The 15701-nt window shown below is 40.3% G+C and overlaps 1 protein-coding gene across 1 annotated transcript; it reads left to right on the top strand.

Annotated features, from left to right (window-relative positions):
- The first annotated feature begins 2105 nt into the window (after positions 1 to 2105).
- Positions 2106 to 10649, top strand: LOC120052194 (probable E3 ubiquitin-protein ligase HERC3). Its single transcript, XM_038999027.1, has 23 exons — positions 2106 to 2389; positions 2469 to 2580; positions 2732 to 2808; positions 2918 to 3139; positions 3528 to 3619; positions 4318 to 4448; positions 4606 to 4730; positions 4908 to 4984; positions 5094 to 5221; positions 5329 to 5388; positions 5509 to 5614; positions 5714 to 5906; positions 6216 to 6370; positions 6630 to 6752; positions 7057 to 7155; positions 7547 to 7693; positions 7777 to 7917; positions 8238 to 8404; positions 8681 to 8744; positions 9227 to 9297; positions 9542 to 9725; positions 10030 to 10132; positions 10247 to 10649. The coding sequence occupies exons 1-23, from the start codon at positions 2158 to 2160 to the stop codon at positions 10453 to 10455; spliced, it is 3018 nt and encodes a 1005-aa protein (XP_038854955.1). The 5' UTR covers positions 2106 to 2157; the 3' UTR covers positions 10456 to 10649.
- Positions 10650 to 15701: the final 5052 nt, after the last annotated feature.

Below are 15701 nucleotides of genomic sequence, written 5' to 3' on the forward strand. Positions count from 1 at the left end.
TGCTCCTGAATGGGAAAAAGTCTGTGGAAATTCTGATATATTATTCTAGAGAACCCACAACCCGCACCACTAATCCTAGAAGGACAAGAAGTACCAGTGGTAACAACAACTAAGTATATTGGTTTTCATCTAGACTCTAACCTCAGTGGTGACAGACATACTACACTGGTCAGACCTTGTCTGGAATACGGTGGAGTGCTGTTAGTTGGATGCAGTAAAAAGCAGCAGGCCCAACTAGACAGGGTGCAGAGGGCCTTGAGGATCATCTCCAGAGGTGGAGCAGTCCAACCACAGCTCCCCTCACTGCAGAGCAGGCTGCAGTGCACCTGGTGAAGGACATGCACACTCTTGACCATCCACTGAATGATCTGCTCCTTCCAAAAAGAGGTAACTGCACCACCAGGCTCCTGAGAAACAGCCACCAACTGTCCTGTATAACTGCCCGTACGAACCGCCTGCGAAACGCCACTCTACCCACTGCTATCAGACTGTATAATAACTCTAGCTCTTAAATGGTTCTCCCAAAAATAATATATTTTTTAAATCACATTTTAATATTTCAATTTCCATCATGAAAAATGTCCTGTAATGTTTTAAATTGTTCTATATTCTATGTATGTCACGTATTACGTGTTATGTATTTTAAATTAGTGTTTTGCAATGATTAGTAATGTCAATTCTGCATTTCTTCAGTTTCATCTGTGAGCAAGAATAAATCAACTCAAACTCTTCATTACGTTCTCTCTCTAGTCGGAATGCTGCTATGCCACGATCAGGACAGTGCGGAGTCGGCGAGAGATATTGCTCGGAAAACGTAACCTCATTCCAGGAATGGAATATAGCGGTGTACTCCTAAGTATCCCAACTGACAAATCGAGAAGATTGAAATACTGCTAGTTGTTAATGAATGTTCGTTTTTAGTCAGCATGCTAGGCTAGGCAATCCTATAGCAGCCCATTGGATTCCATGAAAAGGCGATGCCTAGCGTTGGGTTGAGTAGCTACAGGAAGTGTTGTCGAATCCAATATGCTACTCCAGTCAATATAGACACCGTTATATGGGATGATAATAAATAACATCGTCGCTGCAAGTTAGCTAGCTAGTGTTGGCTGTAGCTGAGTTGTCTTGGCGTCTCTCTCCCTCCGTCTGCTCGCACCATTCTGTATTTCCTGTTCTTCCGCAGCTGCAACAATAAAGTACCATCTTCTCCCTCGCATAGCTGTGTTCAGGTTTAAAACGTAGGTTTTAAAAAAAAACACATGTATTTCAAATATCCGGATATCAGACAAAAATGAATGTTACTATTCGAATAGTAAAAGTATTTCAAACTACCATCCCTACTTTCTGCATATGTTATTATATAGCTATTTACCTGTTCAATTGTCATTTTAATTCATGATGGACATTGATTATTTTAGAACTTTTATGCCTTAGGAGTTTAGTACAACTGCCACGCTGGTGTATAGTATCATAACCCAATAATTAAAGCAATTTTAGTATTTTCTGTACTCTTTGCCTGGTCAAGTCAGTGTGCACCCTCCGCAAAATACTGCTGACATTTCTTTTTTGAAATAATTATGATAAACTTGAGCTTAAAAATTAAGTTTGGTAATTAATTTAACATCTGAAAAAAACAGGGCAAATATGAGGAACGTCTCTGAGGCATGGGTCTTTTCAAACTCCGAAACAATTTTCAATTCAGCATTTAGCAGTAATGCATGACACAGCATAAAGTAGGCGTTGCAGCCAGTTCCACTGAAATGCATCTAGGGAGGTATCGACTGGGTGGTAATGTTTCAAACATTATCATGTGTGTCAAATGCGTCAGTTTATTGTAGGCTATTTCCAAGATAACTGGGCTGCTATTGTCCGTAGACGTTCACTTTCGTTTTCGGCCTTGCGTCATCAGTAACTATTCGAAACTGTATTTATATTTGTTTGTAGGCGTGTTTTGTTTTATGCCCTCTATAAATACAGTTTCATTTAAGAATCATTTTCGTTTCCTGCTTTGTTGATGATGATGATGAGACTTTCTGTATGTCATATGGTTGGTTGCGGTCATATAAACCCATCATTGAGTCGGACACATCGGCAGGTGCCTCTCCTTCAAGTGTTAGAATCTGTATGGACTAATTTCATTAAGAATATAACACAACAATGATTTCATGGGGAGAGGATAGTCGTAATGGCTTTGGTTTAGTGAAGCCGAATGGTTTAGATACGACCAAAACGGATATTAGTTGCGTTAATTTGATACACCTTAAATCTAAAATTCAGGGTCTGTCCGCAGGTAACAGTGTGGTCGCGTTTATCAGAAATAATGGGAGACTAGTGTCTGTCGCACGGATTCAAGAGGACCAAGATGGGAGAAGAATCACAGGGAAACTGAGTAGGTCTAATCTCCTTTCCAATCAATTTTCATAATACATTTTCTTGAGTTGCCCAATCATATGTTTTATGTGCTTTAGAGAGTGTGACATGTAAGGAGACGATTCGGGCTCTGAGTTGTGGAGATTCTCATGCTGTTTTACTGTCTGAAGAGGGCCGGGTTCTTTGCTTGGACAAAGCCAATATTCTCAGGTGGGATCTATTCCATAATGATACATTTATATGTAGTTTACCCTAAGACATTGTCACCCTCTCATTCAAGTAGCTAAAGTATAAAAACAATTTGTCATTTAATTCAAATGGGCCAACTAATCTTATTCATCTTTCTTCTTTTCCCCCCCAGACCATTGGATAACCTATGTAACCGACAGGTAACTCAGGTTGCATGTGGAGACCAGCATTCAATTTCACTAACACAGGGTAAATGACCATTAACACACCACTAATCGAAAAACAGTCTAACCTTTCAAAACTGTAATCCTGTACAATGTTCTCACTGTATGGTTGCTTACTTCTGATTTCTGTTCAGATGGTCAGGTGTTCACATGGGGTCAGAACACCAGCGGTCAGCTGGGTTTGGGGTGGGGCGAGCTCAGCGCCATGTCCCCCAAGCCCCTGAAGTCTCTATCAGGGATCCCCCTGGTTCAGATCACTGCAGGGGGAGACCACAGCTTCGCTCTGTCCCTTTCTGGAGCTGTGTTCGGCTGGGGCAAGAACACCGCCGGGCAGCTGGGACTAGGGGACACAACAAGTACAGTATACATTACACAATAGCATATGTGTTGACTCTTGTTAAATATATTTAAATAATCAAGGTCCAGACCGAAGACCATGAACAGTACATTATTTGAAACAGGTGTGTTAGTGCTGGGTTTAAACAAAAGTCATCCCACTCAGTAGCTCTCTCAGGCTGTAGCTGGAGACCCCTGATTTATTTCATATGAACCACATTTTTTGGTGGTTGAAATGTGAAGAAAATAAAGACAAGTACAGAAATGGGCCTTTATCTGTCTAAAAACTATTTTAACCAGGATAAGAGAGCACAATGTGTCGTGTGTTTGAGGGTTATGTGTTGTAAATAAATAATAATAAAAAATAATATATAATAATAACAATAAAATGAACCCAATTTTCTGTAGACAGACATGCCCCAGCTCCTGTTGATTGCCTGAATCTGAAGAAGACTGTTTGGATTTCATGTGGAGGAGAACATACTGCCGTTCTGACAAAGGTTGTATATCTGTCTGACATAATTACACTTTTCTCTATCATTTGAACTAAATGTTGTTTGGACCATACAATATGTCTACATTTTATGTGCGTTTATTTATATTGCTGTCTCAATGTTCGCTGCAGCCAGCGACTGGAACGAACTGCAACAAACACTCAAACTGGACAGTTTTATCTCTTCATTCAAATACTCAATCATGGGAACTCTTACTGACAGTTGTGGCTGCTTTGCATTATGTATTGTTGTCTCTACCTTCTTGCCCTTTGTGCTGTTGTCTGTGCCCAATAATGTTTGTACCATGTTTTGTGCTAATACCATGTTGTGCTGCTACCATGCTGTTGTTGTGTTGCTACCATGCTTTGTTGTCATGTGTTGCTGCCATGCTATGTTGTTGTCTTAGGTCTCTCTTTATGTAGTGTTGTCTCTCTTGTCATGATGTGTTTTGTCCTTTATTTTTATATAAATAATTTATATTTTTAATCCCAGACCCCGTCCCTGCAGGAGGCCTTTTGGTAGGCCGTCATTGTCAATAAGAATTTGTTCTTAACTGACTTGACTAGTTAAATAATGTTGAAATAAAAAACAAACATAACAATTGAAATGTTGTAGTTTTTAGTTCCCTGGAAATTTGCATTGAAACGTCCTCATTAACGTAGAGGAAAACACTATGATAACTGTCTGGGTTGATTTTGTTCTAGGGAGGTGTGGTGTTCACATTTGGCTCAGGCCGCTATGGACAGCTTGGACACAACTCTCTCCGAGATGAACTACAACCTCGAGTGGTGGGGCAACTCTGGGGGTCAAAGGTGACCCAGATAGCCTGTGGAAGGTAGGTTACACTTATTAGACATGATCTGAAATTGACAAAATGTGACACAACCAAAATTGATGTAGGACTGTTTTGGTTATTTTCATCTTAGCATAAGACCTTTTTAGAATTCATTGTTGATTTGAGAAATGTTTTTTCTGTCCGTTTGCCACATTAGACACCACACATTAGCATTTGTGGGGCCCTCCAATAAGATCTACTCATTTGGGCACGGAGAGCAAGGGCAGCTGGGAAATGGAGTAAAGATTGATCAGTCTGTGCCCCTTCCAGTACAACTGCCAGGTAAAACATTCATTTATGGTATAACTTTAGCCAGAGTACACACATTTTCAGAACAGATCAAACTTGAATAAATGTCAACACAACAAAATGCTTATTTCAATACTCAACTAAAATAACACGAGGTAAAACATGAAATAACATTAACTTGATAATCAACTATTTTTGTCAACATTTCAGACCAGATTGATGACCAGAAAATTGAACACATTTTTGCTGGAGGAAACCATTCCTTTGCATTGTGCACTCTTGGTCAGGTATGGACACATTTCGGGTTTGAAACAATGAGTTAGCAAAACAGGACATAGTTTGTCCTTTGTACTTAACATTGCTGTGATACGTTGCATCACATTGTCATCTTCCCAGGAGTCTGAAGAAAGGTCTAACAATCTCAGGTCAAGTGTGGGCAAAGTGACACAACAAGCTATAGATGAAGAAATCATTGACAAATGGATCTCGGAATGTGATTCAAAGTCTTGGAAAAAAGGACAGAAGTAAGTATGATATAAGTAACTATAATTTAGCGCTGTTGTTATTTCCTTATTTTCTTTATGTACGGTCACATACTGAACTGAAAGATTACTCAAACTTGTAATTGCAGGGAAATCACAAAAATGTTTTCTTCTGCATCATGTTTAAATGGGAGCTTTCTTGATAAAAGGTAACAGTATTTAATATTGGTTCAAATACATGATTGTCTTATGTTTGAAATATTACATTATCAAAGAATATTGATTTAAATATGCCATAAATATTGACAATTATTTCTTGCTTTTATTAGTTGTGACAAACATTACCAAACCTCACCAAAACAGTCTGGTCTGGATTTTTCACTCGTCCAAGGCGCATTCCGGAAGCTGGCGAAAAAGGACAAAGTTTTGACTGAGGTATTTTGTGAATATATTTATAAATTGATATGTAATCGATCCTATTCTGACATGTATCTTGAACGAGGGACGATTCACACACCTCTTTCATTGCACTAGGTTGAAGCTGTTGTCCAGCACACACTGCTTCCCTCCCTGTATGAGGAGCCTATTGGAGTGGAGGGCTTGAGGGTCTACCTGGTTCTCCCTGAGCTCCTCAGGGTCCTTCACAAACAGCACAGAAGGACAGATCTCACCGAAGCCGTTGCTGCTGCTATCCTCAGACTGCACCCCGACAAGCTGCAGGTCCTCGGTAATGTTGCCGTCCATTTCAAATGTTTAAAGTGTGTCACCCCAAATTCAACTAATCAACAATAACGTAGTCATAAATCTGTTTGTGCTGTAGAGAACTTATTTTGTCCTTGTTCATTCGCTGTCTGGCAGATTTAGACTAGGCTAAATTTACAAAACCATTGGTAATTTGAATCGAGTGTGGTAGTGCTGGGCTAAAACAAAACGTGTGCACATTGGGGGTGCCCCTGGAATGATTGTGAAGTAGATCAAATTCTATACCCCCACGAATGGTTTGAGAAAGTGATCTGTGTGTTATCATGTCCTGTAGGTGACTGCTGGTCCTCATTGAAGCCGTCTGTCATGACCAAGCACATTGGGGTGTGGAAGAAGGTCCTGTCGGGGATTCTGAGGAGTGAACATATTCTACGCACTCGTGACCCTGGGATCAAACACCTGCTCCAGGTCCTCGGCCATCTCCACAGAGTCAGTGTCCATGCTTCTCTGCTCGTACTGTCAATCCATTTATAATGCTGTTTTCCCATGTTGACCAGTCAACTTCGAGGACCAATCTGGTGCCAGGGTGGCAGTTATTTCAATGCAACCTATTTAGAATCGATGAGACCGTAACTGAGATTTGATGAAATAATATTTTGCTGACACACATGTAAAATATTTAGCTAATACTTGCAAATAATTGTTTATTTATTATCAATGCATTTTACTTTTCTATATTATTTCAAAGGCAAACCAGAAATCTGTAGAGACCCAGACAGTTCCAGACAGTACCTTTTGTATGGAGGAGGTTCACTTCAAACTCATATTTCTAGAGGAGGACGTAAAGCTTTGGCGTTTATGGTCAAAGCAGGTAAGAAAAGTTATTTAGTCTCAGTCACCGATTGCTAACCATACTAGTGGTTGTCAGTCTTGAGGTGTTTTGATGTTCGTTGTTTGGGTCTTAGAAAGTGTCCTGGCTGCATCTCAATAGAGGCTTTAGATTTCCTCTACCTGAAATGGTCTGGAAAGAGAGAGTGAAGGAAACATTTTGTTTTCCTACTGGAGAATCTTTCTCACCTACTAAAGTTCCTTCTTCTCAGTGCAGATTAACATAATTAGACAAAGAAGCTCCTTAATTGAGATGCATTGTATGTTTTCTTTTGCATCACTTTCAGGATGTGGATCAGACACCTGCCATCTTTTGTCGTTACCCATTCTTGATGAATCTGCAGAGCAAGATAAACGTTTTTAACATCAACGCCGCACTCACACAGGTAATGAATCTTGCTTCTCAATATATAGTATTATAATATACAGCAGATACTATAAATCAGGGTGGCTAAACCCCCTACTAGAGACCAACTGACTGTGTATGCAGGTTTTTGCTCTTGCCCTGCTCTAACACACCTTGTTCTACTAATCAACTGCTCACCAGGATCTTGATTAGCAGAATCAGGTGTGTTAGAACAGGGCTGGAGCAAAAGCCTGCATTCCAAGTAGCTCTAGAATATTGACCATCACTACTGAAGAAACCAGACATATTTCTTAACCTTTTTGATGGAAGAAACTGGTTGAAATAATACCTGTCTTGTATACTAGAAAAGCACTAACTGAGGACTTAATATTGTACTGTATGCATTGCAGAATCCACCTAACAATCGTCAAAGGACTGGCATGGGGCCTTTTGACATGTTCCTCATGGCGGCGCCTGCTCCGTTCTTTGAGCTGAGGCTGAATAGAGCATCACTCATCGAAGACACTTTCCATCAACTGAGTGTAGCATGTCCCAGTACCTTCAAGAGGTCCCTTGTGGTAAGTCCATATTTTTTAATATGATGAGACAATGTTTTGAACAGAGAAGGGCTATGCCAAAATGTACTGCTTACCTCTCTCAGGTGTATTTTGACGAGGATGCGAAGCTGACAGATGTCTACAAAAGGGACTTCTTCCTCCATTTGTTTAAAAAGCTGTTGGTCCCTGAGTTTGGGATGTTCATGTACAACGACACCGAGACGCTGGCCTGGTTCCCTGCAATGGTGAGGCACGTTTAGGGAAATCACACATGGATTATGAGGTTTTCCGCACCTCAACACATTATAGAAATAAAATATTGATAATTATTGTACTTTCAAATAGCTTCAAATGTCCTGGTAGTGAAACACTGTAATGATATGTTTCTAGAGAGGAACTACTATAGTATTACTACTGTATTACTAGCCTACTACTGTATTATAGAAACCACACTACCTTCCCTTTACTGTATATTAATCATTTTCCCCAGGTTAACAACAGCATGTCCGATACTTTCACTCATGGCTTATTTCTTGTCTCTTGTCCAACACATCCTCACTAACAGCCTAGAGTGGAGGAGAAGCGTTATTTCCTGTTTGGGGTTCTGTGTGGGATGGCCCTGTATAACAACAACATGGTGCACCTCCCCTTCCCCATGGCCTTCTTCAAGAAGCTGGTGAACATCAAGCCCTCTTTAGAGGACCTGAGAGAGTTTAGCCCCATTGAAGCAAAGTAAGTTCAGACCATAATATATTGTTATCCCTTAGTCATTAATGTATTACAGTACAGGCAGGTGTATTTGTTATAAGGACACCAAGGACAGATTAAGAAATTGCATCTCAATGCATTTTATGGCATCTCAGGGGCAGGGCACTTGCTCTGTGTGGATAAGCAATTATTCATTATTTGGATAAATAGTTTTTCACTTATGAAAGCATCATGATTTATTGATTGCCAATTTATAATTGTCACATCTATTGTCACATCTTGTTTTCAATGCTTTTGAAGGGGTTTGCAGAACATCTTGGATTGCCCTGATGATGATGTTGAAAACATGGACATGACTTTCTCAGTATGTATTGCATTCAAACAGTTTGATCGATGAACAAATAAAATGTAACATAATACAGATGTAGGATTTTTATTTGATCACTCTTTTGTTGCTGACCATTTTCCCACACTGCAAGAAATGCAAACGTGTAGTGTATTCAAGGTTTTAAAAGGCTTCTAAAGTTAGTAATTACACTTTAAAATGACAGACTTGATTTGCCCTTACGAAAAATCTATCAACCCCTACAAAAAATGTCCATTAATTATAATACACATAATTCACATTTCCAGTTGCTGCAGGATTATTTTCCTGCTGTATCAAATTGGCTCAAATTAAAATCCTACATTGAAGTGAAGTGGTATGAATTACTGAACATAAGATCAATTATATTATTTTAGTGTGTATGTCTCTCGCAGGTCACTCCCATCTATTTGTCCATACCCTCAGTCTGCAGTGTTATCATTGTTCATTTACCTCACTATTTTCATTACTCACTATTATAGGTGATGTGGGGTGATGTAGCGGTGGAACTTGATCCCAAAGAAACTGGAAAACTTGTCACAAGTGCTAATAAGTAAGATTATAGCATTATTTACAACTGACAAAATACAAGGTTTACAGTATGACACTCCATTGCTACAGCTACCAGGATTGGTGTCAATTCCATTTCGGCAATATCATCTCACGTTGAAATGTAATTGTATGAATGGAGAAATCATAATGGAAAGTAAATGATGCTTCTCATTCCTTGAATTGACTCCACCTATACTAGCTACAACTCAATGGATATCTGACTCTGTCTGTCATTCTTTTGACAGGAAGGAGTTTGTTGACACCTATGTGAACTACATCTTCAACCAGTCAGTAGAGGTGGTGTTTGAAGAGTTCAGGAAAGGCTTCTTCAAGGTGTGTGACATGGACGTGGTGGAGTTCTTCCAGCCAGAGGAACTGAGGGGAGTGATGGTGGGGAAGGAGAATTTCGACTGGGAGACGCTGAAACAGGTCAGAACCATGTTTTGTTACTACATGACTGAAGCTCAATCCCAAATCTACCCCGTTTCAGTTATCTACATCTGAGAGCATTAGACAAGTTAAACATATAATATATGCAGAAATGTCACGTAGCCTATCGGAGGGCAAGATGGAGCCTAAAAAACAAGTGTCCTGGGGTTGATTTGGGATTCATGGTGAACATGTTCTGAAACCTAGCTAAAATGTTGTTTTGATACATTGATTTGACAAGTAGTTTGAATGGTGTCAAGTGTCTATTGCTTCAACATATTGAGGGCATTTCCCCCCAAACTAGAACACTGTGTATGAAGGAGAGTACCATGCTGGGCATCCCAACATCGTCACATTCTGGGAGGTGTTTGAGGAACTGACAGAGGATCAAAAGAAAGCATTCCTGTGTAAGTATGGAACATTTTCATTGTAACAGATGAACCAATAACGTGGGCTACTGAGAATAAAGTTCTGTTCTGTCATTCACTGCCCTCTCCCTTTTACCACCTTTGCCCCTTCAGTGTTCCTGACTGGCTTTGATCGTGTGCCCATCCTGGGTATGAACCAGATCAGGATGAGGGTCCAAACCCTTCTCAACTCCTCCCAACAGCATTTCCCAGAGGCGCTGACCTGTCACTCTCTGTTGCAGCTGCCCATCTACCCCTCCAAAGAGACACTACAGAGCAGGCTTATAGGGGCTGTTGGCCACAACAGGGGCTTCTGGAATTAATAATGGGTGTATAATGTTGCTGCTGTATATACTCCTCTCCTGTGTTCATCTTTTCATTGTTCCATAGATGGGTTTAAGATTTGGATTGTTTTAATGTAGGGTTGTATTTCAAATCCTAACTTGAGATCTGTGCGGTACTATGACATTATCATATTGCATTCACCAAATTTTATTAAAACATTTATAAATCAAAAGGTACAGCATGGTTTGTGCCTGCACATTAAACAACACATTAACAAAAATGATAACAACCAAGATACAAGGAAATCCCAAAGTATTTGAAATAATCTAATTGTTAAAAGGAAGCATATCAGGTTTTCAGTTGAACACAAGAACCATTCATTTTCAAGACCCACCAAATGGTTCATTACAGAAATCAATGAGAGCATAATATCCCTGCAGTTAGGTACAGATCATTTGGCACCCATCCTTCTCAACCATGTTCCCCAATTCACAATATAGGTCAGGATTTAACTCAAGGCGCTCTATAGCGCAGCGCACTATAAGATACTTTTAAAGGTAATTTACACTTGAGCAGACATGCCAGCGTTACCATGAATGTGATCTCAGTGAACAATGGAGAAAATGCCTTTAAAAGGCGTATTTTGGGTTGTATAGTGCCTTGACATAAAAATAAAACCTCCAGGCTCATGATTTGAGCACCACTGACCTCAACTTATATTTAGAGTACTACTCAAGTTCATAGCTCTTCTAAATGAGTAATTTTCCTTCGTGAACTTGACTCCATTCCCAAAAAGACATACATACTGTGCAAATGACGCATACTTAATTCCCTTTGAATGGAGACGCTCGTGTGAACAAAGTCATATCTGGTTTTAAGACACTATATAGAGGTCATGTTAAAGGTACAGTCACCCGTGGTTAAATTACGAACATTACTCTTTGATTTTTAAAAGATCAGTGCAAAATAGATCACTTCCAGATCAGTGGAGGCTGCTGAGGGGAGGACGGCTCATAATATTGGGTGGAACGGAGTGTTTGGTGTATTTCATACCATTCCACTGATTCCGCTCCATCCATTACCACAAGCTCATCCTCCCCAATTAAGGTGCCACCTATCTGTTCCAGATAAATACAGTAAGTATATTTTTGATCAGCGCTCATCATAAGAGATCTTTAGGTAACAGCCCCCTCTGGTGTTTGTGGTCAGACTTAACAATGGCGTTCAGGAACGAGGTGTTGGTGAACTCCATGGTACAGGGCCTGGGGGTGCATGGGTCCCCCTCCAGCTCCAGGGCGGTCACATTGTGGGCGCGGCCGTGCTCAGGATGCTACCGGGCACGTACAAGGTGAACTGTGGGCCGCGAGCGGGCCAGCAGAGGCCCAGGTTGAAACCGTTGACCACACCTGGCAGTAGTGATTAAAACAAAACAAAGGAAAAGCATTAAAAAAAAGTCTAGAAATAACGTACATGTTCAGGACTCTGTAGTGTCAGGGACCATGAACAAATATGCTGCACCAGGGTATATGAAACTAACGTGGTTCAGTAAACCACACTTATGTGATGAGTAACCTTGTCTGAGATCTGAAGAGGTGTGTCTAAGGTTAATGCCTAGGCTTTAGCTCAGAGGGATAACACACCAGTCTTGTCATCGCACAGAAGTCACAGGTCAGTTATACTGACCAAAAGTATAAACACAACATGCAACAATTAACGATTTTACTGAGATACAGTTCATATAAGGAAATCAGTTAATTTAATTTAATTCATTAGGCCCTAATCTATGGATTTCACATGACTGGGAATAAAGATACTTTAAAACAAATTGTGGGTGTGGATTAGAAAACCAGTCAGTATCTAGTGTGACCACCATTTGCCTCATGGGGTACTCTGTTCACAACTTTGACATCAGCAAACCGCTCGCCCACACGACACCATACATGTGATCAGCAGTTGTGAGGCAGGTTGGACATACTGCCAAAATTCTCTAAAATTACGTTGGAGGCAGCTTATGGTAGAAATATTAACATTCAATTATCTGGCAACAGCTTTGGTGGACATTCCTGGAGTCAGCATGCCAATTGCAACCTCCATCAACGTTTATAGACAAAACTGCAAATATTTGTGTCCCCAGCACAAGGTGCGTGCATCTGTGTAATGATCATGCTGTTTAATCACCTTCTTGATACGCCACATCTGTCAGTTGGATGGATTATCTTGGCAAAGAAGAAATGCTCACTAACAGGGATGTAAACAAATTTGAGAGAAATAAGCTTTTTGTGCATAGGGAACATTTCTGGGATCTTTTATTTCAGCTCACGCTACATGGGACCAACGCTTTGCATGTTGCGTTTCAGTGGAGGCTGCTGAGGGGAAGACAGCTCATAATAATGGCTGGAACAGAGTGAATGGAATGGCATCAAACACATGGAAACCATGTGGTTGTTGTATTTGATACCATTCCACGAATTCCGCTCCAGCCATTAAAACTTCTACTTGCACACCATCCCGGATCCGGGAGCACCCCCATCAGTAAAAAAGCTGACTAGCATAGCCTAGCATAGCGTCACAAGTAAATACTAGCATCTAAATATCATTAAATCACAAGTCCAAGACACCAGATGAAAGATACACATCTTGTGAATCCAGCCAATATTTCAGATTTTTTAAGTGTTTTACAGCGAAAACACAATATAGCATTATATTAGCTTACTACAATAGCGAACCACACAACAGCATTGATTCAAGCCAACAATAGCGATAACGAATAAACCAGCAAAAGATATACATTTTTTCACTAACCTTCTCAAAATTCATCAGATGACAGTCCTATAACATCATATTACACAATACATATAGAGTTTGTTCGAAAATGTGCATATTTAGCGGCACAAATCGTGGTTATACAATGAGAATAGTAGCCAAGCTGCCAACAATATGTCGGGAGAAATCTTGGGAGAGGCACCTAATCTAATCAGTAACTAATCATAAACTTGACTAAAAAATACAGGTTGGACAGCAAATGAAAGATACATTAGTTCTTAATGCAACCGCTGTGTTAGATTTTTAAAATTAACGTTACTACGACATACAGCGTGCGTTAAAGCGAGACCGCACCGAAATTAATGGCGGAATAGGAGTTTTACATTTTTCAACAGAACAACGAATTAACATCATAAATAGTTCTTACTTTTTGATGAGCTCCCATCAGAATCTTGGGCAAGTTGTCCTTTGTCCAAAAGAATCGTTGCTCGGTTGTAGATTGTCGCCTTCAACTTTGGAATTAGCTGTAAACATTAGCCATGTGGCGAAGACATGCCCAACTCACTATTGCGCAGCACAAAGAAAATTCCGAAAATCGCAATATACTCACATAAACTGATATAACTCGGTTTAAAATAACTACGTTATGATGTTTCTAACACCTATATCGAATAAAATCAGAGCCGGATATATCTAAGGGCTATAACGGGAGCTTTCTAGAACGCCATCCTGAGGTCTGTCTTGCGTCATGGCGAACGAAGGAAAGAGAGGACCCCACGTTCCGAGCCTATTTATAAGGCCTCAGATCTGCCTAGCAACTCCATTCCAATTCTCACTATTTGCTGACATCCAGGGGAAGGCGTATGCAGTGCATCTCAACCAATAGAAGACAGGCAAATTAATAAACTGACCTCAGAACAGCCTGCATGATTTCAGACTTCTCACTTCCTCACAGGAAATTTGCTCCAACTCGAGTTATGTTTTACTCACAGATATAATTCAAACGGTTTTAGAAACTAGAGAGTGTTTTCTATCCAATAGTAATAATAATATGCATATTGTACGAGCAAGAATTGAGTACGAGGCAGTTTAATTTGGGAACGAATTTTTTACAAAGTGCAAACAGCACCCCCTATTGAGAAAAGGTTTTAACATGAGCCTGTCCTCCCCAATTAAGGATCCACCAACCTCCTGTGTTGCGTTTATATTTTTGTTCAGTAATAGATGAGCTGGTTAAGAAGCTAAGATTTTTCTACAGAAACAGACCGTTCCTTTCTCTAAGCAGTAGGAAGCAGATTATTCAGTCAACCTTTTGATCTGTTCTTGATAATAGTGATATTAGTTATCAGCTGCTGCTACTCTTAAACCTTTGGATGCCATCTCCCATAGTGCCCTTCGTTTTGTTACAGATGACAGTATTGATACTCATCACTGCATCCTGTATCAAAAGGTTAATGTATATCTATATATTCGTTTGTGTATAAAGTATATATTTATATTTATGTTGTATATACAGGGCACAAGTATCTCAGTAAAATCGTTGAAATTGTTGCATGTTGTGTTTATACTTTTGGTCAGTATAACTGACCTGTGACTTCTGTGCGATGACAAGACTGGTGTGTTAGCCCTCTGAGCTAAAGCCTAGGCATTAACCTTAGACACATCTCTTCAGATCTCAGACAAGGTTACTCATCACATAAGCGTGGTTTACTGAACCACGTTAGTTTCATATAACCTGGTGCAGCATATTTGTTCATGGTCCCTGACACTACAGAGTCCTGAACATGTACGTTATTTCTAGACTTTTTTTTAATGCTTTTCCTTTGTTTTGTTTTAATCACTACTGCCAGGTGTGGATCAACGGTTTCAACCTGGGCCTCTACTGGCCCGCTCGCGGCCCACAGTTCACCTTGTACGTGCCCGGTAGCATCCTGAGCACGGCCGCGCCCAACAATGTGACCGCCCTGGAGCTGGAGGGGGACCCATGCACCCCCAGGCCCTGTACCATGGAGTTCACCAACACCTCGTTCCTGAACGCCATTGTTAAGTCTGAACACAAACACCAGAGGGCGCTGTTACCTAAAGATCTCTTATGATGAGCGCTGATCAAAAATATACTTACTGTATTTACCTGGAACAGATAGGTGGCACCTTAATTGGGGAGGATGAGCTTGTGGTAATGGATGGAGCGGAATCAGTGGAATGGTATGACATACACCAAACACTCCATTCCACCCAATATTATGAGCCGTCCTCCCCTCAGCAGCCTCCACTGATCTGGAAGTGATCTATTTTGCACTGATCTTTTAAAAATCAAAGAGTAATGTTCGTAATTTAACCACGGGTGACTGTACCTTTAACATGACCTCTATATAGTGTCTTAAAACCGGATATGACTTTGTTCACACGAGCGTCTCCATTCAAAGGGAATTAAGTATGCGTCATTTGCACAGTATGTATGTCTTTTTGGAAATGGAATCAAGTTCACGAAGGAAAATTACTCATTTAGAAGAGCTATGAA

The sequence above is a fragment of the Salvelinus namaycush genome, chromosome 8 (genome assembly GCF_016432855.1).
Source record: "Salvelinus namaycush isolate Seneca chromosome 8, SaNama_1.0, whole genome shotgun sequence".
NCBI classification, from domain to species: domain Eukaryota; kingdom Metazoa; phylum Chordata; class Actinopteri; order Salmoniformes; family Salmonidae; genus Salvelinus; species Salvelinus namaycush.